At 40.8% G+C, this 25,418-nt stretch overlaps 1 protein-coding gene across 3 annotated transcripts in view; it reads left to right on the top strand.

Moving 5' to 3' along the window:
• Positions 1 to 25,418, top strand: part of LOC141166450 (kelch domain-containing protein 3-like) — a 103,294-nt gene that overhangs the window by 45,555 nt on the left and 32,321 nt on the right. For 2 of the 3 annotated variants that reach the window (XM_073653132.1, XM_073653150.1), the window contains 6 exons: positions 6,806 to 6,887; positions 18,990 to 19,075; positions 21,153 to 21,240; positions 21,964 to 22,012; positions 24,423 to 24,507; positions 24,812 to 24,912. In XM_073653132.1, the coding sequence (XP_073509233.1) occupies positions 6,806 to 6,887; positions 18,990 to 19,075; positions 21,153 to 21,240; positions 21,964 to 22,012; positions 24,423 to 24,507; positions 24,812 to 24,912 (491 nt within the window). The remainder of the gene's footprint in view (positions 1 to 6,805; positions 6,888 to 18,989; positions 19,076 to 21,152; positions 21,241 to 21,963; positions 22,013 to 24,422; positions 24,508 to 24,811; positions 24,913 to 25,418) is intronic. The other variant, XM_073653141.1, reaches the window with a different exon arrangement.

Raw genomic sequence — 25,418 nt, forward strand, 5'->3', positions numbered from 1 at the left:
GGATTATGGAGGCCACTGTGCTCTTAGGAACCTTGAGTAATGCAGACATTTTTTTACAACCTTGGCCAGATCTGTGCCTTGCCACAATTCTGTCTCTGAGCTCTTTGGGCAGTTCCTTTGAGCTCATGATTCTCATTTAGTCTGACATGCACTGTGAGCTGCGAGGTATTATATAGACAGTTGTGTGCCTTTCCAAATCAAGTCCTATCAGTTTAATTAAACACAGCTGGACTCCAATGAACGAGTAGAACCATCTCAAGTAGGATCACAAGGAAATGGACAGCATGTGACTTAAATATGAGTGTGTGAGCAAAGGGTCTGAATACTTTTGACTATGTGATATTTCAGTTTTTCTCTTTTAATAAATTTGCAAAAATTTCTACATTTCTGTTTTTTTTCAGTCAAGATGGGGTGCAGAGTGTACTTTAGCGAGAAAAAAAATGAACTTTTTAGAATTTACCAAATGGCGGCAGTGAAACAAAGAGTGAAAAATTTAAAGGGGTCTGAGTATTTTCCGCACCCACTGTATCTCTATGCAGTCATAATACCATTTAAAGAACCACTCCAGCGTTTTTTCTTTTTTTTCAGTGCTGGAGTGGCGCTTTAAATCTAAGCCCCCGGTCATATACTCACCCTCCAGTGTCTTCATATCTTTTTCGGTGCATCTCCAGTCCCCCCGCGCCATCTTGTGACAGCAGCTTCCGACTGTCTGGAAGTCAGAAGCTACGTCACACACTCTCAATACAAGTCTGAGAGCCAGAACGAGGCTCTCATAGACTTGTATTGAAAAGTGACCTCCACGCAGCTCCATGAAACACTGGAGCTGGAAGCAGATCACTTTTTGCCAAAGACAAACCGGAGTGATGCTGGAAACCGATGAAGGCGGCAGGTGAGTATCAGATAGGGGACAGGGGACTTATATTTAAAGCCCCACTCCAGTGGTGCAATAAAAAAAAACACCAGAGTGTTGCTTTAATGGCTAACGGAAAGCGTGGTAATAAATAGCAAGTCTTCAGGTCTACTCAGGTCTCTTCATCAGGCGTAGTATAACACAAAATCTGAAGATTCACATATTTAAACACAACAGGACACAGATTTATGCAGTTACTAATACAAGACAAGTGATGTGAAGCAGAACTATCAATATAGGAAATGGAGAATCAGTTTTGGCAGTATATATTGGAGTAGTTCATTAAAGGAGTGTTAAAGTTTTATTGTCCTGTGATTGAGGTCTGGTCCAGGGTTATGATGCCCTCAAATGGTCTGAGGAGCACATTCCTTAGTTAATGTAGAAAGACATAAATACATGGAACACATTCATTCCTGCACTGAGTGTGTCAAAGATTGTCATCACAACCCTGGACCCGACCTCATTTAGAGGACAGTAAAACTTTCACACGCCTTATCTATGAACTGCTCCAATATTTACTCCCCTTACCATACTGATAGTTCTGCTTCACGTCACTTGTCTCATCTATTGCATTATTCTTTTGCCCTGTTGTGTATAAATACATGACTCTTCATATTTTGTGTTATTCCATGCCTGATGAAGAGGCCTGGGTAGTCTCTATAGCTTGCTATTTATTACCATCTTTTCAGTTACTCATTAAAAGGTAAAAACCACTGAAGACTCCTTAGTTCTTACTAATCTACCACATGTATTTTAGTTAGATGTAGGGGACAGATGATACAGCAGTATGACTGTAGTTATCAGACCACCCTGGATTTATTTGCAGTCTGTTACCACATACTGTAGGTCTGCAGAATTAAAATAACAGATTTTTACTTTAAAAAAAAATTACAATTTGATTTTTAATTTTCAGTTCATTGTACAATAGAAGCCTTGGTTGTGAAAATGAACAGCCCCTCCAGGAGATTATACTTTGTGTCTTTCTAGCAGTACATATTACTCTGGTCACAATTACTCATATGGTTAGCTTTAGTAGTTCTTTCATGGCATTGTAGTTTACGATTAATCTCTTATTGAGGCTGCATTCACACATCCGTGTGAAATGTCCAGTTGCTGCCTGATTTTGTATTGGATGGGACACGGACCCACTTAATCATGAAAATGATGGATCCGAGAGTTAGATCCATGTATCTCAGAACATATCCTATCCAGATCCAATTTTGAGGATAAGACAAATCAGACATTCCACCAACACTTGACACAGAAGTGTGAGTGCAGGCTTAAAGAGGTTTTCCCACAAACAAAAGTTCATTCTAATCAATAGATCTTTTAATAATAGTAAGTTCCACAATTGGATGTGTTTAAATAAAATGTTCCTGTGCTCAGATAATCTTATAAATGTTCCCCTGCTCTGTACTGTGTAATGGCTGTGTCTGACCGTGTACGGAACACGGTCTGTTCATACCACAGCTCCTGGACAGGGGAGGAAGCAAAAGAGAATACAGATATTACAAAAGAGGATCACAGCTGATTCTTTTTGTTTTTAACCAATGTTTTTCTTCAAAGAAAGAATCAGCTGTGATCCCCTCCTACAATGTCTGTATACTTTTTTTCTCTCCCCCAAGACCAGGAGATGTGGTATGATCAGGGGCATACATAGAAATCATGGGGCCCCATAGCAGAAGCTCTAATTGGGCCTCCCCCCCCCAAATAAATAAATATTTGTCTGTGTCACAGAAGAGCAGATCTCACAACTTTCCATCCTTTACATAGTAATTTTCCTCCTGCTAAAGTCCTAGATCCCTCTTTCATTTCCCCATAAATTATGATGCCAACAAAAGTGCCCCCCAAACACAGTATGATACCCCCATGGTGCATTCCTCCACATTAGCCTCCACATGCACAGTATAATGACCCTACGGTACCCCACTTCAACTCCCAAGGCAAAGTATGGTGACACCAACACAGTATGATCCCCCAACTGTGACCCCCACAGATCCCTCCATACACTATAATGGGCTTACATACAGTATAATGGCCTGCACGAGCCTTCCAAACAGTATAATGGCCCCCCACATTGCCCTCAAAATATTATAATGCGCCCCTCATATAGCCTTCCATATAGTATAATACGCCACTGATAATCCTCTATATAGTATAATGCGCCCCCATAATCCTCCATATAATATAATGCGCCCCCCATAATCCTCCATATAGTATAATGAACTTCCCATGGTCCTCCATAGAATATAATTCGCTCCCCACAGTCCTCCATACAGTATATTACACACCCCATAGGGTAAAATGCAGCCCCCGTATAGTTTAATGCACCCCACAGTCCTGCAGTATTATGGGCACCATGTACTCACTGATTTTTAAAATACCGTATATTTTAAATAAGCCGACCCGAGTATAAGCCGAGGCCCCTAATTTTACTGCAAAAAACTGGTAATTAGCAATTAGGTGGGGGTGCTGGACCACCACTCAAAAAATAAAATCACAATGTTAAAGATAGTTAGACAGCGAAATTGTGAAATCTAAAACGTAACTTTTAATACGATATATAAAATATGCCACTCAACGTAACTTGGAGCGAGTCGCTGGGCCAACCTGACAATTAACAGAAATATAGCCCAGAGACAGCCCCTGTGTATAAAAAATTAGGTTTATTGATCAACCCTGCAGTAAGGAGATCAAGAAACTTGATAGGATAGATTCAAATCGTATTAAAAGTTACGTTTTAGATTTCACAATGTCGCTGTCTAACTACAAAAAAACTGGAAAAACGTATTGACTCGAGTGTAAGCCTAGGGTGGGAAATGCAGAAGCTAATAGTAAATTTCCCAATCCTGGTACGTATGGCACCCCTCATGCCCCAATCCTGGTACGTATGGCACCCCTCATCCCCCAATTCTGTTATGTGTGGCCTCCTCCATCCCCCAATCCTGGTATGTGTGGCCTCCTCAATCCCCCAATCCTGGTATGTGTGGCCTCCTCAATCCCCCAATCCTGGTATGTGTGGCCTCCTCAATCCCTCAATCCTGGTATGTGTGGCCTCCTCAATCCCCCAATCCTGGTATGTGGGGTCTCCTCAATCCCCCAATCCTGGTATGTGTGGCCTCCTCAATCCCCCAATCCTGGTATGTGTGGCCTCCTCAATCCCCCAATCCTGGTATGTGTGGCCTCCTCAATCCCCCAATACTGGTATGTGTGGCTTCCTCAATCCCCCAATCCTGGTATGCTTGGCCTCCTCAATCCCCCAATCCTGGTATGCGTGGCCTCCTCAATCCCCCAATCCTGGTATGCGTGGCCCCCTCAATCCCCCAATCTTGGTATGTGTGGCCCCCCCAAAACCCCAATCCTGGTATATATGGCCCCCTCATCCCCCAATCACTGCACACACAAAAAAAAAATAAACACTAATACTCACCTTCCTTCCTCAACTCTCCTCCAGCGCTGCGTCCTGTCTGCTGCAGCTCATGTCGGCATCTGAGCAACGCGCATTCTCAGATCCCGAGGTGAGCTGCTGCCGGCATATTCACTCCTCTCCACGCCAGGACTATGAGAAGCGTGAATATGCATTCTCTTTAGTAGCAGGCACTGTCAGCAGTAGCTGCGACTCAGCGCTCCTCCGTGCCCACTACTAAAGAGAATGAATATTCCCTCTTCTCCACGCCCATGGGAGTGGAGAAGAGGGAATATTCATGTCCCTTTAGCAGTGGGCACACGTGATAGCTTCTTCAGCTGCTATTGTGTGTTCTCCGCTCCGCCGCAACCTCCCTCCCCCCACCACTATCCACCAATACTCACCTATACAACTCGTCCCCATGCTGCTTGGGTCCCCCCGCTTCTTGGGGCCCCTCGGCTCACGGGCCCCCCGCAGTCACGGGCCCCATAGCAGTGGCGTGGTTTGCCGCCAATGGTGGTACGCCACTGAGTATGATCAGACCATGTTCCTGAACAGTCAGACACAGCAATTACACAGCAGGGGCACATTTATAAGATTATCTCATTACAGGAACATTTTATTTAAACACATCCAATTGTGGAAATTATTATTATTCCAAGATGTATTGATTAAAATGATCTTTTGTTCATGGGAAAACCCCTTTAATCAATGAGTATAAGGCTGTGTGCCCACGATGCGTTTTTTAAGCGTTTCCACAGCGGCAAAAACGCTGCAGAAACGCTTAAAAACCGCTTGGTAGAAGGCCTGCCATGTTCCCCAATGATAATCCACATGTGCTGTGCACATGCTGCGGAAATTTCCGCTGCGGATTATCATTGTGGAAAAAAACGCAGCACTACCAATTATTTTGCGGAAGTGCTGCGTTTTCGCCGCCATTGACTTGCATTGGAACGCATGGATTACGCATCACTGTGTATGTAGATGCGCATTCCATGCGTTCCAATGTGTGGATGGTACCCGGGTGTGGAGGAGAGGAGACTCTCCTCTGGACCCGGGTACCATAGAACCTGTGAAAAAAAAAATAAATAAAAAATAAATGTTATATTTACCTTCTGATGGCCCCCGCTGCGCTCGTCCTCTCATGCCGGCAGATCGCGGTGGACTGAAGGACCTGCGCTGACGTCATAGTCATGTGATGGGTCACGCGATGCTGACGTCGGCAGGTCCTTCAGTGTACCGCGATCTGCCGGCAGCCAGGACCGAGCGAAGCAAGACTGCGGGGGCCATCGGAAGGTAAGTATGTTTTTATTTTTTTATTTTTTACCATTCTTAAGATCACACTATATAAATCCATGCAAAGTTGACAAGCACTTTCCAAGTGATGCTAAAATCGCCTGGAAAGCGCTTGTCAACCCACATGCGGAAATGCATGTGAAGAACGCTTCACATCCGCATGTCCCTGGCAGGAAAACGCATGTACAATCCGCATGTACAATCCACATGTACAATCCGCATGCGTTTTTTCTGCCAGGGGAGATGCAGAAACGCTCAGGAAAAAATCCGGAGCATTTCTGCATCGTGGGCACATAGCCTAATAATGATTTCCAAACAAACTGACTTCTCAAGTCGTCCATTCAGTGTGATGTCTTGTCTTGTCACGTCTTATTTCTGAAAAAGAAATATGTATTTCATTATATCTTGAATAATGAAAGAATTCCTCACCCCACCACATCTTACCCAGCGTCCATCAATGCATAGATCAGTGGAGCTTTCTGCAGTGTATATACTGTTGCTTCCAAAAGATGTAGCCATAGGCTTCCTGTTTGTCTGTACACGATCGCGTCTACACAGCCAGCATGCCAGCGAATATTGCAGCTGTAAGTGTAGTAGTAACCCATTTGTTCTCTACATTTCCCTTCCAACCAACCACTTGCCTTCTATTAAAAGGGCATTTTCTTTATGTGATGGCATATTGCTAGGGCCATCCAACTTCTGGCATCAGGCTTGGACTGGCCCACAGGAGAACAGGAGAATCCTCCGGTTGACCCCTGTGCAAGAGTGGGCCACCACCCTCTTATATAAGAAGTAATTGGCACAATACACTTGAGTCACTATGTACAGACAAAGGCAGCATCTTATTCATTTAGCAATCTTCCATTATCATTGTTACTGTATATAAATTTGTGATTGAGGATAATGTCACATTCGCATGTAGTTGAAAAATGGGCCCCTGGCATTGGTTACTGGTGGGCCTTTGGCACCCCAATCGAACAATGTCTGGCATCCCCACCTAAATGCACCTTCAGCGCTGTACTTCCTTCAATTTTTCCATGTACAATGGCACTACCAGTCACCCAAACTGGGAAGATGACTGGGAACAATGCTGTACAGAGGCAAAACTGTGAAGGGGGCACAGTACTGAAGCAGTAATTGAATTCATACTTTCATATGACATTATGTTCTTTTTTGTTTGGTTCCATTGACAGGACATCTACTTGCTTGGAGGCATCGAAGAAATGGCAACTGAAATTAAAATGTTGAAATGTGATGTAATGAAGTTAAGTCTCGGTAAGTAATGTAAAATGTAATTGCTTTATATAAATTATAGGTATTTACCTGCAGACGTAGTGTAATCTGCAGATTAAAAACCATTTTAAACATGTTTGTCTAATTGGAAAAACCGCTACAGGGAAAAAAAATTATATTAAATTATATTCTCCCTGCAGCCACTCGAGGTCAGTCAAGGAGCGGGGGGGGGGGGGGGGGGGGGTGATTATAGTGCCCTTACTGTGTAGCGAGCGGTGACTGTAAAAGTTCCCTACACCGCCCTGATGACTGGAAGTGAGCGGCTGCAGGGAGAATATAACTTCATTTTCTTCCTGTAGCCTCTTTTTCAATTGGACACCTGCACAGGTATATAATGATATTTGCCTGCCAATTACCATTATAGCTGCAGGTAAATACTGTTTGTTTTTGTTGAGAGATTCCCTTTGAATATTCCAAAACTCTGATAATCGCAATTACATGTTACACACAATATCTCTATAGCTATCTATATAAATCACTTGTGGCTATGAACATTATAACCGTCGTGTCAGCCCACTTATAATCAGAAAAGTTGTGAAATAAGAAGATAAAAAAATACTATGTGCTCAACAACAGTTGTTTCCCAGACGTACGGCGGATATAGATCTCACTGAGTTTTTTATGAGCTGTCATCAGGGAAATGAGAAATAAGAGTTCATGATATGTAATTAAGTTTATCTCTGACAAACAGTGGTTGAGTTGTTTACTTCAAACAAGACGGTCATGCTGAAACCATCTGTACTGTACTATGAATTGGTAATACTTTACCTCTACATATCATTACACGGGTGCTCCAGATACTTTAAAAGGCACAGAATATTAGGTTCTGGGACACACATCTAGTTATTCATTCTGAATTACTGCATGGTAACTGTGCGGCGTGTGGTACAGTATATTGTAATTGTGTGGTATGGCTTTGATTGATGATGATATTCAATGGGGCAATTTGGTTGATGAGTTGTATTTTAAAATATGGAGATCTCAAAGGTGTCCTCAAAGAGACTAACAGGGTTCTCCGCTCTTATTAGGGCTCATTCAAAAGTCTGATTTTTCCACGTACAAGAACAACGGATCAGAGTTTGATCAGAGTGTGGTCCGAGTGTCAAACCATTTTTCTCATATGTCGAAATTTAAAAGAGAAAGTTTCTCTACCTTCTTCATTCTTCATTCATTCTGACAGTCCGTGAAAATTGGACCACTCTCGGATGCCATTCGTGTGTGGTCCAATTATTTCACAGACACATTGACGTGCATTGCCGATTTTGATCCAACAATCAGATCAAAATTCGGAAATGTCTCCGCGATTTTCCACAGATCGAAAAATCCCATGTGAATGGCCCATGGACTACCACATGTACGAGTGTTATCTGTGAAAAACTCGGATAGAACTCGTGCATGAAAATCGGACATGGAAATGAGCCCTTATATTGATTACCTCTCCTTAGTGTAGGTCATCAATGTCAGATCGGTGGATGTGTGACACCCAGGAGTGCCATCAATCAGCTGCCACCAGCTCTGGCAGCGGCCGAATGTAAACGCTGTACGGAGCAGAACATCACCACTCCGTCACGATGTTTATGGCTGCTCATGGGTACTATTTTTTGAAGAGCTGATTTCCAGTACCTGGAAGCCAGCACTATACAGTTTGTTGGAGCGGTAGTGTTTCGGTTTCGGTAAACCGTGCGCCTACCGGCGCGTGCATTTTGAAGCTTTTTTTTTAAGCTTTTTTCACTGTTTTCAGAACATTAACAATAAGAACATGGAAGAGTCCAGGAGCCATTTGGTGAGCTGCATATCCTGCTACATGTTCACAGACTTGCCAGTGGAAAAAGCCAAACTTCACATGCCAGAAATGCAAGCTTGTGTCCCTGTTGGAGGAAAAGTTGCGAAATCTAGAAGAGAGGTTAACTACCTTGAAAATCATTAAGGAAGGTGAAGAGTTCTTAGACAGAGCAGAATTATCTCTTCATGATTCAGAAAGAGGAGAAATTCGAACTGCACCTGACGAAACAGAGGAATGGAAGCATGTGACCCACAGAAGCAGGAGGATCGAGAGGCAGTCAGCACCCATACTGCTCAGGAACCAGTACCAGGCTCTCACGCAGGAGAACCATGAAGAAATACAGCAAAATAAGACTTTGCCAGCAATGAATAACCTTGTAAGCCCTCAGAATCCTCCTGGATGAAGAAAGAAGAATGTTGTGAAGAAAAAACGGAGAGTGGTGGTCATGGGGGATTCCCTGTTAAGAGGAACAGAGGCCGCTATCTGCAGACCAGACATAACCTCAAGAGAAATGTGCTGTCTTCCAGGAGCAAAAATTAAAGATGTGTCTGACAGGATATCAAGACTCTTCAGACCTACAGATCACTACCCATTCCTGCTAATACATGTGGGGACAAATGACACCGCAAGAAAGGACCTGGAAACCATCTGCAGTGACTTTGAAGACTTAGGCAAGAAAGTGAAAGAATTGGGAGCGCAGGTGGTCTTCTCATCCATCCTCCCAGTGGATGGCCATGGAACAATGAGGTGGAATAAGATTCTACAGGTGAACAACTGGCTACGTCGATGGTGCCGTCAACAAGGATTTGGATTTCTGGATCACGGAATGAATTACCTATACGATGGACTACTTGCTAGAGATGGGGTGCACCTTACGAAGACTGGAAAACATGTATTTGGAAGTCGCCTTGCTACACTCATCAGAAGAGCTTTAAACTAGAACAATGTGGGAAGGGAAGCAAAAGGCCAGAAAAAGCCATACAGCTGACAAATACTATTGAGATCTCTGCTACTGGAAGTGGAAAGGAAGAACAAAGACAAAACAATTTAAATAATAAAAATATGGGAGGAAGAGAAACCAATCACAAACTAAAATGTTTTTATACAAATGCACAAAGCATGGGCAACAAACAAGGAGAATTGGAACTACTAATGCAGGAAAAGGAATATGATGTCATTGGAATCACTGAAACTTGGTGGGACGATACACATGATTGGAATAAAAGGCTAAAAGGATACAACTTATTTGCAAGAAACAGACTTGATAAACGAGGAGGAGGTGTTGCATTGTATGTTAGAAAAGCGTATATCTGCACAGAGATTGAAGCTTCAGAGACTGGGAGTTCTGTGGAAACTGTTTGGGTAAGAATACAAGGAGAGAACAACGGAAAGGACACCATTGTAGGCATTTACTACAGGCCACCTGGGCAAGCTGAAGATATGGATGAACTCTTTATGTATCAAATGACCAAGTTCTCCAAAAAATATGACGTAGTGGTCATGGGAGATTTCAACTATCCAGACATTTGTTGGGAATCTCTCTCAAGTAAAACTAACAGGTCAAGCAAATTCTTATCCTCTCTTGCTGACAACTTTATCTTCCAAAAGGTAGGGGAGAAAACAAGGGGATCTGCTACTTTGGATCTAATCCTTATAAACAGGGAGGAAATGATTGAGGAGGTAAAGGTTGCTGGGACCCTAGGAGGCAGCGATCATGCTATTATAGAATTTTGGATAACTAGAGGAGGAAGACATGTGAAGACTGAAACTTCAAGGTTAGATTTTAGAAAGGCAGATTTTAAGAGACTCAGAAAGAGAATAGGAGGGATCCAATGGCTGGATGTCCTTAAGGACAAAAATGTCCAGGAAGGATGGGAAATTTTTAAAAATGAGATTCTCAAAGCACAATCGTTAACAATCCCGAAAAGTAGGAAGAATGGGAAGCATTTAAGGAAACCAGGATGGATGAACACAGAACTTAAACACATGCTAAAAAGAAAGAAAGAAATGTTTATTAAATGGAAAGAGGGAGGCATATCTAAAGAAGATTATAATGCAGTCTGCAGATTCTGCAGGGCACGTATCAGGTTAGCTAAAGCTGACAATGAATTAAGGCTTGCAAGAGATGTCAAAAGCAATAAAAAAGGATTTTGGGGGTATGTCAAAAGTAAAAGAAAAGTCAAAGATGCTATAGGATTTTTACAGGATGAAAATGGAGAAATGGTAAGAGAGGATGTTGAGAAGGCCGAACTTTTTAATTCCTATTTTGCATCTGTTTTCTCTCAGAAAGAAAATGTAACATCAACTGATCTTCACTGTCCTTTTAAAGGAATAGAGGAATCCAAGTTATCTGTAAACAGAAAGATTGTGAGGGGATATTTAGCTAACATAAATGAGTTCAAGTCTCCAGGTCCAGATGAATTACACCCCAGAGTACTGAAGGAGATCGTAGAAGAAATTTTAGAACCACTCTCCATAATCTTTGAAAATTCTTGGAGAACAGGAGAAGTCCCAGAAGACTGGAGAAGAGCAAATGTTGTTCCTATCTTCAAAAAGGGGAAGAAGGTGGACCCAGGGAACTATAGGCCGGTGAGTCTGACTTCTATACCAGGAAAGATCTTTGAACAAATTATTAAACAACATGTATGTAAGTACATGGATAAGAATGAAGTGATTAACCAGAGTCAGCATGGGTTTGTAACTAACAAGTCATGTCAGACTAACTTAATTTCCTTCTATGACAGAATCACTGACTGGGTGGATCAGGGAAATGCTGTAGATATAGTATATCTTGACTTCAGCAAAGCATTTGACAAAGTATCTCACACCATCCTTATTAAAAAAATGACCAAGTATGCAATGGACCAGGCAACTGTTAGGTGGATTCATAACTGGCTTAGTGATCGGACTCAAAGGGTGGTTGTAAATGGCTTCACATCCAGCTGGATGAATGTCTCAAGTGGGGTACCACAGGGCTCCGTCCTGGGACCTGTATTGTTCAACATCTTTATCAATGATTTAGATGAAGGAATTGAGGGTAAACTGATTAAATTTGCTGATGACACAAAGCTAGGAGGGATAGCTAATACTAGAGAAGAGAGAGAGAGGATTCAAAAAGACCTAAATAAACTGGAGCAGTGGGCAGCAACCAACAGAATGGTTTTTAACAGGGAAAAATGCAAAGTACTACATCTGGGCAATAAAAATGAAAAAAGCATATACAGAATGGGAGGAATAGAGCTAAGCAACAGTACATGTGAAAAAGACTTAGGTATACTAATAGATCATAGACTAAACATGAGTCAACAGTGTGATGCAGCAGCAAAAAAGGCAAATACAATTCTGGGATGTATTAACAGAAGCATACAGTCTAGATCACGTGAAGTCATTATCGGTCTTTACTCCTCTTTGGTCAGACCTCATCTGGAATACTGTGTACAGTTTTGGGCACCACATTTTAAAAAAGACATAGACAAACTGGAGCAAGTTCAGAGAAGAGCGACCAGAATGGTGACTGGTCTGCAAACCATGTCCTATGAGGAACGGTTGCAGGATTTGGGAATGTTTTGCTTGCAAAAAAGAAGACTGAGAGGAGACTTAATAGCTGTCTACAAATATCTCAAGGGCTGTCACATTGTAGAAGGATCATCTTTATTCTCATTTGCACAAGGAAAGACTAGAAGCAATGGGATGAAACTAAATGGGAGGAGACACAGATTAGATATTAGAAAAAACTTTTTGACAGTTAGGGTGATTAATGAGTGGAACAGGCTGCCACGAGAGGTGGTGAGTTCCCCTTCAATGGACGTCTTCAAACAGAGGCTGGACAGACATCTGTCTGAGATGATCTAGTGAATCCTGCTTTGAGCAGGGGGTTGGACCAGATGACCCAGGAGGTCCCTTCCAACTCTACCATTCTATGATTCTATGCAGCCCTCTAAACTGTAGTTTGGGGACCGTATTTGGCCAATTTTTTAAACAAAAAATAAATTCCTGATTTGATATAAATAATTTTTGTTATAAAGTGAAAAGTTATATTGCAGTCTAGTGTACTTGGTATTATGATTTTTCAACCTTTTAAGATGTCTGAATGCTGTCAGTGAAAAGGACCAGATCATTCATCATTTACACCTAGAAGCTCAAAGGCAACTATGATCCTGTGCAATAGGCACAGCTGCACGGTCCATCGCAATGCATCAGAGGTGTCCCTTGTAATGGGCGGTGCTTCTCCATTTTTTATCAGGGCAGTTTTCACCATCTGAATGTGATTTTCCTATTCACAACCATCAAACCGTAATCATGAAAATGGTGAGAAGCTAAAAAACGTCGAAGGACTAGTCATCAATGTCAGATTGATGGGGGTGAACAAATGGCAGCACAACTTAGCAGAAGTTTGTAGTATTGGATCTACAGGTGCTTCTCACAAAATTAGAATATCATCAAAAAGTTAATTTATTTCAGTTCTTCAATCTAAAAAGTAAAACTCGTATATTATATAGAGTCATTACAAACAGAGTGATCTATTTCAAGTGTTTATTTCTGTTAATGTTGATGATTATGGCTTACAGCCAATGAAAACACAAAAGTCATTATCTCAGTAAATTAGAATACTTTATAACAACAGCATTAAAAATGTTTTTAAAATCCAAAATGTTGGCCTACTGAAATGTATGTTCAGTAAATTAACTTAATACTTGGTCGGGGCTCCTTTTGCATCGATTACTGCATCAATCCAGAGTGGCATGGAGGCGATCAGCCTGTGGCACTGCTAAGGTGTTATGGAAGCCCAGGTTGCTTTGATAGCAGCCTTCAGCTCGTCTGCATTGTTGGGTCTGGTGTCTCATCTTCCTCTTGACAATACCCCATAGATTCTCTATGGGGTTAAGGTCAGGCGAGTTTGCTGGCTAATCAAGCACAGTGATACTGTTGTTTTTAAACCAGGTATTGGTACTTTTGGCAGTGTGGACAGGTGCCAGGTCCTGCTGGAGAATGAAATTTCCATCTCCAAAAAGCTTGTCGGCCAAGGGAAGCATGAAGTGTCCTAAAACTTACTGGTAAATGGCTGAGCTGACTTTGGTCTTGATAAAACACAGTGGACCTATACCAGCAGATGACATGGCTCCCCAAACCATCACTGATTGTGGAAACTTCACCACACTAGACCTCAAGCAGCTTGGATTGTGTGCCTCTCCACTCTTCCTCTACTCTTCCTCCAGACTCTGGGAACTTGATTTCCAAATGAAAAGCAAAATTTAGTTTCATCTGAAAACAACACCTTGAACCACTGAGCAACAGTCCAGGTCTTTTCTCCTTGGCCCATGTAAGACGCTTCTGGCATTGTCTATTGGTCATGAGTGGCTTGACACAAGGAATGCGACACTTGTAGCTCATGTCCTGGATACGTCTGTGTGTGTTGGCTGTTGAAGCAATGACTCCAGCAGCAGTCCACTCCTTGTGAATCTCCCCCAAATTTTTGAATGGCCTTTTCTTAATCCTTTCAAAGCTGCAGTTGCTTGTGCACCTTTTTCTACCACCCTTTTTCCTTCCACTCAACTCTCCATTAATATGCTTGGATACAGCACTCTGTGAAAAGCCAGCTTCTTTAGCAATGACCTTTTGTGGCTTACCCTCCTTGTGGAATGTGTCAATGACTGCCATCTGGACATCTGTTAAGTCAGCAGTCTTCCCCATGATTGTGGAGCCTACTAAAACAAACTAAGGGACCTTTTTAAACGCGTAGGAAGCCTTTGTAGGTGTTTTTTGTTAATTATTCTAATTTACTGAGATAATGACTTTTGTGTTTTCATTGGCTGTAAGCCATAATCTTCAACATTAACAGAAATAAATTCTTGAAATAGATCACTCTGTTTGTAATGACTCTATATAATATATGAATTTCACTTTTTGAATTGAAGAACTGAAATAAATTAACTTTTGGATGATATTCTAATTTTGTGAGAAGCACCTGTAACTAGTGTATCGGAAAGAAACGCCACATCTCTGTACACTGAGTTGTGGCCATTCTAAGCTGTACTACCTGAGAACGGCCATTGCTGAGCTGTGCTGCTCCAGTTCTGTGCTGTTCTGGCGCTACAAACAGCTGATCATTGTTGGACCCCCATCGATCTGGTATTGATGACTTATCCTAAGCATTTGACAACCCCTTTAATGACATCTTACAGGCTCTCTAGGGAAATATACAAAACAGACACAAAAATTGGAGCAGTGACCTTCACTAACTAGATTGCACTCGACATTTTATAGAGCTTTTTGCTTTGTAGCTATTGACAATTACTCTTCCTATTCCTTTCACTACTTTTCATGAAGCTCCTTATCCTTACCTGTGTTTTATTCACTAATTAGCATGAATTGTGGAAATACCGTATATGAATTATATATAATACACAATATCAGAGAAGGGAAGTACCTTATAACAAGGACTTTTAATATATTAATCCTGGCAGAAATACATTAACTATTCATACAGTGCGGCTGGCATACACGTGACTCTACACATGACGCTAATCTGTTTTTGTCCTATTTAAACCATAAAGAATAGTTTTACTCCATTGACACTTTCACGTGAATGGAAACGCTCTTATATAGAAAGCGTGGTAGAATAATACTGTGATAAATAATGCATGTGCTATTGGATTAGACATGAAAAAACACCACTATTCTTATTTCATTTCCTTCATGTAATGATGTCATCTGATCATACGCGCCCCATCTGCAGCCAGAACATTCATCACCTATTTATGCAAGGTCTTTGTAGGAAATTTGCAGCCAGAGGTGTGAATGTCTGCCTTTACACAAAACTAAATGCAGACCTACAGTGGCAACTGCCTCAGCCGACCATCCTGGTTCTCCATCTCCTACTTTGTGAGGATAGTTAGAAAATGCCACCTCTCCTTCCTTGTTGTCCCTATTCATTGTGCCATAAGGGCAAAAATCCACAATAAGGCCTCATTCAGATGTCCATTTTTCATGCCGTGGTTTTTACAGATAGAACTTATACAGTATACAATCCGTGTGCTGTCTGTGATTAACATTGTAATGTATAGGAGAAGCTTTGTAATGTAACACTGATGGTAAACTGGCACACTGACCAAAACCTGACCTCGTATCCAAAACACTGATGACACTTGTACTATTTTTTTGGGTACGTGAAAAATCACCGAAGTCTTAATGAGGCCTTACAGTATAAGTTGAGGGGGTTTTCCCACAAACAAAAGTTTGTCTTTTGCCGGCTCCTCCTCCTCCCTACTTCCTCTTACTGTCGGGGTTCCTCAAGGATCAGTCCTAGGCCCCCTTCTTTTCTCCTTATACACTGCTCCTATTGGACAAGCAATCAGTAGATTCGGTTTTCAGTACCATCTCTATGCTGATGACACCCAATTATACACCTCTGCTCCGGACATCACCCCTGCATTACTACAAAAGACCAGTGATTGTCTTTCTGCTGTGTCTAACACTATGTCCTCCCTCTACCTAAAACTGAATCTGTCAAAAACTGAACTACTCGTCTTTCCTCCCTCCATTAATCTACCTGTGCCCGATATTGCCATCTCCGTTTATGGCTCAACCATTACTCCCCAGCTACAAGCCCGCTGTCTTGGGGTCATTTTTGATTCAGATCTTTCTTTCACTCCTCACATCAAATCACTCGCTCGTTCATGTCATCTACACCTCAAAAACATCTCAAGAATCAGGACTTTTCTCACCTTTGACTCGGCAAAAACTCTTACTGTCGCTCTTATTCATTCTCGTCTTGACTATTGCAACGCTCTACTAATCGGTCTCCCTCTTACTAAACTCTCCCCTCTCCAATCCGTCCTGAACGCAGCAGCCAGGATCATATTCCTCGCCAACCGCTACTCAGATGCCTCTTCCCTGTGCCAGTCATTGCATTGGTTGCCCATCCAATATAGAGTTCGTTTTAAACTTATCACGCTTACCCACAAAGCGCTCCATGCTTCAGTACCCCCCTACATCTCCTCCCTTGTCTCAGTCTACCACCCTACACGTGCCCTCCGTTCTGCAAATGACTTGAAACTAAAATCCTCCATAATCCGAACTTCCCACTCCCGTCTCCAAGATTTCTCGCGTGCTGCGCCAATTCTCTGGAATGCACTACCCAGGACAGTTCGATTAATTCCCAATACCCACAGTTTCAAGCGAACCCTAAAAACACATTTCTTTAGACTGGCGTATCACCTAAACACACTCTGTCCATCCCAGCTTTCCCCCATATTAAAATCTTCTTCAACTTCGGGTTCAAACCACCCATGCACATAAAAGCCTCTGTCAGGACTGCACACATACTGGCTGGCGACCAGTCCATGTATTATTATTTATCCTATTCAGTATATCAAGGCTGCATTATACAATATATGTACTTTTTACCTTTTGTGTCTCCCCCACTTCCTCATAGACTGTAAGCTCGCGAGCAGGGCCCTCACTCCGTTCGATATGAGATATGCTTATTCTGTATTGTCTGTATAAGTCCCCCCTAAAATTTGTAAAGTGCTGCGGAATATGTTGGCGCTATAAAAATAAACTATTATTATTATTATTAATTTTAATCAATGGCTGTGTCTGACCGTGTACGGAACATGGTCTGATCATACCACAGCTCCTGGGCAGGGGAGGAAGCAAAAGAGTATACAGACATTACAGCAGGGGAGGAAGCAAAAGAGTATACAGACATTACAGCAGGGGAGGAAGCAAAAGAGTATACAGACATTACAGCAGGGGAGGAAGCAAAAGAGTATACAGACATTACAGCAGGGGATCACAGCTGATTCTTTCTGTGAGGTAAAACATTTCCCTGCCTGTTTTTAAACAATGTTTTACTTCAAAGAAAGAATCAGCTGTAATCCTGTGCTGTAATGTCTGTATACTCTTTTACATCCTCCCCTGCCCAGGAGCTGTGGTATGATCAGACCATGTCCCAGCACGGTCAGACACAGCCATTGATCAAAATTAACTTTTGTTTGTGGGAAAACCCCTTTAAATGTGCTGTCCATTGTTTAGAAAAATATAAATTCTTTCATCCAAGGGCAGCGCCACACCTGTCCACAAGTCACGTGTGGTATTGCAGTCCTGCCTCATAGAACTAATAGAGTTGAGTTGACATACCAGACAAAACCCATGGGCAAGTTTTTTACCTCCTTTCCAAACCTTTAACACAATGTGCACACTGAGCCTTTTTGCCACATTAATGGCCTCATAACTTTGGCTAAATCAGTATTTATCATGTGCAGCTTTTTGCACTGGATTTCACCATTAATTTCACCCATTACATTACAATAGTTTTATCAACACTGTGCCTGGAAGATAGCAGTTATATTTTTCCAATCATGGATATTACCTTTAAAGCTGTACTTTTGTGTCTGTAGATGCAATCACATAAAACCATCTGCATCCATGTACTATGTTTGAAAAATAATATTGTGCAGAGCTGGACAATTCTTCATTGTTGAGTTCTCTGTGTCGCACACATGTCACATTGTATCTTTCCTTGCAATGAATATGTAGTCACATTGCAATGAATGGGAGATTCCAGGGCCCCATTGTCCTGGAGATTGGAGAGGGTGACACATTTTTACCAATGACATCTTCCCTTTAGTTCATATTATGCATCATGCAATGTCAGCTTGATTCATTCAGGTGCTTTCTCTAAGGCCTCATTCAGACCTCCATTTTTCATGTACATATTCTATCCGTGTTTTTCACAGATAGTGCATGTATCTATTACAGTTTATGGTGCTGTTCACATGTCTGTGTTTTTTTGCGGATTGTGTGTCCTTAAAGAAATCACAGAGACATGTCCAGTTTTGATCTGAGTCCCAGAGCAAATACACTTATACAGGTCTATAGGTCTGTGAAAATCACGGACAGCACATGGATGACATCCTTGTATAGTCTGTACGCTGTCCTCTTTAGTCCACGTTCAGTATTTGGTCAGTATTTTACATCAGTATTTGTAAGCCAAAACCAGGAGTGGGACAATCAGAGGAAAAGTATAATAGAAACAAGTCACCACTTCTGTATTTATCACCCACTCCTGGTTTTGGCTTAGAAATACTGATGTAAAATACTGACCAAATACTGAGCGTGTGAACATGGCCTTAACATTGTAATTAGTAGGAGAAGCTTTGCACACAGAGCAAACACTGATGAAAATCTGATACAAAACACTTATGAAAATTGGTCAGTTTTGTTTACGTACGATAAAATAACGGATGTATTAATTATGCCTTATAAATATATAATAAAGTGCCTCTTATCCTTTGCAGCAAAGATGAAATGGAAGATGCCACTCTATTTTGGCATTCCACCGGCATGCAGATATAAGCATACATCCTTTGTTCTGCAGAGTCATGTAAGTGTTGATCACTTGGCCAATGTATAATGAAGTTAGGTGTTTTCAGTAGTCTGACTTCAGATCTCAGAAGCAATAGAAAGAAAAAGTCATGAAGCCTAATTTTAGACACTTTTTGTACCCTATTTAGATAATAAATGAATATATCATAGCACTCCTTGGCAGAAATCAGAGAGAAATCTCTTGTCTGTAACAGTTACCCGCTTATATGGAGTGGTCAATTCTGAAAGCGTAACGGAAGTATAACAAAGAGGATGCTCCCTTCTTAGCCTAATCTCTGGTCATACCTTTCGTATAAGTACTTGCTCGGGCATTCTTGTGGCAGGCCAAGCAGCTACCTATAGATTTACTAAGATATAATATATGTCATGTAGTGACAAGGAACTGTGGGCACCTACCCGATCCCTCGATCTAGGGGCACTCTAGGCTATCCCTGTCCCCCGGATTACCCCGGATGGTGGAGATGCCAGGGTGTCGTACCTTGCTATGCTCCTATCTTACCTTTATTTGTTCCGTCCCCCAACCAGGGAGATGTGAGGCCAAAGTGTATAGGCAATAACCAGACAGACAGGGGTAAATAGACAGGGATAAAAGAAAACTACAGTCATAAAAATACACTCACAAAACAACAGAGTGGAAAACAGGGGAGGAATAGGAAGGAAGAAACCAAATGGGAGTGGATAAGGATAAACATGCAAATCAACTCCACATAGATATCTCCTGAAAAACTCTCCAACCACCTACTCCAAACACTGAACTCTCTCCTTTAACTCGAAACCAGGTAGTGGTAACTATCACTGGCAAGGTCAGAAGCACGAAGAGGGTTCTTATACCTGCTGAGAGTAATGAACTCAGAACAGCTGATACAACCCAAGACAGTGAACTCCAGGAGTCCAACTAATCAGTTTAACCCTTGCAGCACCAGAGCAAAGAAAACCAGAACTGCTAATAGGATGGTGAAGCCATTCTAACTACCGCAGGTGTATGTGTCATCAGATGCTGCGATCTAACCAAACTCTGTCACAGTATCCCTGTGACAATATAATTGGCAATGCCTTATAGTGGGTAAAAGATATGTAAAAACTGGTTGGGATCCTCTTTTATTGATGGTGTAGTGAGGATGCTGAGTGATGACGGCTGAATCTGTGCCTCTTTTCCCTTTTACTTTTAACTTCAGTTTAGGCTGTTCCCCATTCCTTCCATTGATCTGTACTACTAGGATCACAATATCTTGTGTGTCCATGGAAAACATGTAACCCAAAACAACTTACAATGTCTAGGTGGTTTGATTTATGGATGCTATCCATAGGATATAAATACTTATCCATGAAAGATGGACCTTAGGAGGGATGAAGGTAGGGGGTACAACACTAAGTGACCTTTCACACAGCATTTTCTCCTACTTTCAGTGGCCCCTTTGGAGCTTACGTCCGAACCCCTTGCAAAACGGGATTTTGGCGTTGACGGAGCCACTGACTATAATGGTGCAGACCAAGTCACCTTGTACTCTGTCGTGTATAATTTTTGGCCGTATACGCCTATTATAGGCGGATAGCAAGACATAGTCTACTGTTGGCCACTGTATACCCTAATAACACTTGTATTTTCTGGTTATGGTTACAGTCCACTAATAAGTGGGTCTGTACTTTCTTGTTTTTGCTTAATGTTTTTAGATTCTATTCCCCAACCTTTCTCTTTGTCCTCTTTCCTTACACCCCAAACCCTTCCCCCTTTATCACCTGGCTCTCTTATATCATCAGACTGGTTGTTCAAATATATACTATATAGGGACTATGTGATCAAGCTTAACTTCCTCCATATGCATAATGTGATTTGCTAATATCTGGCAGATTGGGAGGATCCAATAAAGTGTTTATGTTCATTTGTTTTGGACAACTTGAAAATAATTAAAAAAAAATATTGTTAAAAATATGAAAAACTTCATGAAGGCATTTTTTTTATAGAACGTATAAATCAAGAGTTGCAGTTCTACAATTCAGGTTTTAGATTGAGTACTATATGTGAATACAGTACGATCACATTTTTAAAATGTTTTTTATTTTCCCCTATATTAAAGCTTTTTGTATTTGGTGGAAGAAATGAAGAAAAAGACTTCAATGATGTAATGGCTATGAAACTCATAAATCCTTCCGACAGACAACCCAGTAAGTTATACAATGCAATGTAACAGAAAGGACTAGAATTAGACTTATAGGAATATGATAAAATGATCTGTATTAAGTGTATATTCTTAAAGGGATGGTCCAAAGCTAAAATTTATTTAAATCCTGAATATTTATTTAATGTCATAATCTAATCAATTTTTCTAATATTTTTCTAATATTCCTTAATTAAAATTTCCCTGTTGTTCAGTTACTACGATATCTAACAGTTTTTTTTTAACTGCTTTCTGTGTGATGATGCTTTGTTTGAGAATCCCAGTGCATGACATAAGGGGGCAGAGGCTACAGTCTCTGCCTGCCCCCTCCCTTAAACGAAGCGCCATCTGCTTCGTCTGATTCAGGGGCTGGGATATTCCCTGCTGTACTGAGCAGCGATTGTTAGTTTTTATGGATGCTGGGTAGGATCTTGTATATTGCATAGTGACAATGCGCTCCCTCGCCAGCTCTGATGAGAAGCGATGAGCCGGAAAGAGAGCGCACTGTCAGTGCACATTGTAGTGACCCGCCTCTGCCCCCTGATGATGACTCGTTTGAGTATCTCAACATGCACTGGGATTGTCAAACAAAGCATCATCAAACAGGAAATAGTAAAAAAGAAATGAGCTAGTGTAGCGAGGGAACGATAGGGTCTTGTTAATTGAAGCATATTAGAATAGAGACTGAGCTTTCATGGTTTAACTGCTTGACATTTTTAATCCTTTGCAGTCATGAAAGACATTTTGTTAGAATGTGGGATTCAAGGCATAAGCAATGGGTATGTATAACTTTGTATCTCTTTGTAATTACATTATGTTACTACCTAAACTCCATAAATTATAATGTCCAATACCCTTGCTATTACCCTTCATTATTAACGGTAAAGGAAAGAGTAGAAGAGCCTAGAGACTCAGCAGAATGTATGATAGTGATAGTTCACATGTTTTACTACATCATTAATTTATTATTTCATGTACTATAGAAGATGGTATACTTTCCAATTGTGGATAGAATAGAAAGATAGAACCGACTGATGCAATTGATAGATACTTATGGTCACCTCATAACAATGACAGCATGCTGACTTACAAGTCATTGAGGCTATTCACACATCAGATTTTTTTCACTGGTCAGTGTGTCTAATCTGAGATAAAAAAGTTTTAGCTGATCAGACTCGGCCATTTAAGTCTACAGGATGCAGAATGCCCACTATCTATTGACACATGTGAATGTAGCCTCTGGCTGCGTTCATAGTTGTTCGGCAATCCATCGGCAATGTTTTCGATTTTGTCAGAAAGGGTAGTGCACCATGCTGTTATTTTTGCCTTCAAAACAATATAAGCCTCAGCAGGACCGCTACAAACCTAATTGGGTCCATTTGTACTTATTGGATCTGTCATCTGTCATACGATGGATGAAATTTAGGCTCCTAGCAAAGATCTAATCTTCACAGATGATTTAAATAACAAAAAATTCACTTAGCATAAAAGTTACAATAAAAAAGGGATGGATAAAGATAAGAGATAAGAGAAATATGTGCATAGAGACTCAATACTATAGTTATAGAGGTTTAGCTTGCCCTCCAGAAGGGTGCAGTATTTAGGTAAAAATTCTGGCATACAGCTATGGGTCATCTGTGCATTCCCAAACCAGAATAAGATTGCACATTATGACGAGTCAGTTGTGCATAAACAAAATCTCAATATACTGTTCTCATATTCATAACCATGTCAGCATTGCCTGGGTTCGTGCCATCAGATGGGGCGGTGCACGCACAGTATGATTCTGATGATGTTGCGGTCTAATGATCTGTGCATGTGCCGTCCTCCTCTGTTGGGACAACTCCGGGTGGTGATTCAATGCCTTCACAGAATCACTGCCTGGAGTCGTCTCATAATAGGAGGCGGCGCGTTTGTAGATTGATAGCCCGGCTACCTCTGATGAGACGACCCTGGGTAATGACTCGGCACCTGCGCAAAATCTCAGGCAGAGCAAGAGAGAAGAGTGACTTGTCAGGAAAAAACTGTCAGGCAAAATAAGAAGACAGTCACTTGCGGTTAAAACCTGAGAGATGGATTGTGCTACAATCTCCAAACTGCATACTACAAGAAAGCTATGGATTTAATAAGCATTAACAGGAATCCGTCAGCAGATATTTGCTGTTTAATCTGAGAGCAGCATAATGTAGGACAAGATAGCCTGATTCCAGGGATGTGTCACTTATTAGGCTGTGTGTTGTAGTTTAAATACGATTAGTGTTTTATCAGCAGGAAATTATCACTGCCTAAATAGGTCTCACATGCTGGTAAGTAAGAAAAATCTGTATAGCCCCACTCACACCAATGATTGGCAGCTTACTGACAGTGTACACAGGAAGCTGCCAATTAGGGTTGGGGGTTACACAGGGCTTAACATTTTGACCACTGCTACATCTACAACAGAGAAAACAGGGATTTTATCAAAACTGCACCAAGCAGTGCCATGATATATTGTTGGAAACAGGGTCTCTGCCCCTTTATCATGCTGCTCTCAGATTACATAACAAAACCTGCTGACGGATTATTTTTAAAGAGCCGTTACAAACATGTAACATGTAGGGGCCTCATATCCTGATGACTTGTCCCTTTAAGCCAAATAATATTAGCGACTGTTAGATTATTATGGTTATATTGATTACTTTCTTTAGCACAAATAATGAAGAAGTGAACAGAGCCTTCAAATGGAATGCATCATCTATAATTATTTTACTAATTAGAACCAGACACTGACATATTCTTTTGACAGTTTTTTTTTTTCTAAATTTAAATTTATTTAATGTATTTTCTGTGCATAATTATGGGGGCAGCCATCTTACCTGAGCTGTTGTTAACGGCATTTAGAGATATGCTTTACAACAGCTACATAGACAGGAACCAGAGAAAAAATTGTGATCAAAAAGCCCAGTGACATGCGCTATATTAAACAATTAGAATCTTTATTAGACAAATAATAAAGATCTAGGTGTTATCTCTCATTGTAATCCTGCCTGTGATTGCAATGCAATGATATGACTGCTGAGACGTAATCTATTCAGAAGAAATGTTAGACTTTATGTGCCTCTGTGGCCAGAATAAAAAGTACAAGATTTTATAGTTTAATATATTAATATAGATTGTCATGGTTATGTACTCTTTTTTATGCTTTTGTAGATATACACCAACCAAAATCCCAAAAGTGAAATATCACGTAAGTGAGCTGGAGCCTCCAAAAACCTCTTCTACACATGCTATTTATGTAAGTTCATAAAGAAAATTAATTTTCATACTTTTATGCTACCTTTAAATAGGTTTGAGTTGTTGCCCTGACCACTTTAACCTCTCTGGATCGCCATACGTCTATTCAGATGAAGTAATATTAATAAAAAATGGTGCAGACACCACCAGCTAGACCTGCCATACAATTTCCCGCCAAGTCACTTTATAGATTTATGAATTACTGCATGAAATATTTATCAGATATATTTATTTTGAGCACTATTATTATTAATGTACTCCTGCGATTTTCTTACGACAAATTTCTCAATTTCAATATCTTGCAGGATGTTAAAGAAAACAGCTTTATGTCTCTTCGTAGTGAAGCCATAGAAAAAATAAAATCAGCCTTTGTCTTGTTGGACGCTGAGTTTGAAAAATTTGACCTGTGAGTATTGCTATGCTGTTCTGCTATTAAATGTATGATAAGATAATATGTAGCCTAATACTAAGGTATCTTAGCATATAAAGAGAACCCTTAGGTAATTCATAATAGTCATACTCATCTGTAGTGGGAGAACTACAAGATTCCTTATAATTAAAATTGTAGTTGTTGCAGAACCTCTTTCTTACAGGCTACAGAAACCTTCAGGAGCACTTTTGGCTTTTGTTGCATGTATTTTTTTTAAAGTATTTTTGCAATAATGTTTCATTTCAAACATTGGACATTGGAGTCACTTTCAAGCTTGGCCATGAAAAGATTTGCATACTGTGGAGCCATTTTACTTCCCATCGCTGTACCAGTCTCCTGTAGATATATGTTGTTATCAAAAACATATATACACACACAGGATCAAAATTGTTGGTACCCCTCATTTAATGAAAGAAAAACCCACAATGGTCACAGAAATAACTTGAATCTGATAAATGTACTAAAAAATTAAAAATCTATGA

The sequence above is a fragment of the Phyllobates terribilis genome, unplaced genomic scaffold (genome assembly GCF_046119375.1).
Source record: "Phyllobates terribilis strain yellow unplaced genomic scaffold, ASM4611937v1 Scaffold_1__5_contigs__length_1240528914, whole genome shotgun sequence".
In the NCBI taxonomy this organism is placed as follows: domain Eukaryota; kingdom Metazoa; phylum Chordata; class Amphibia; order Anura; family Dendrobatidae; genus Phyllobates; species Phyllobates terribilis.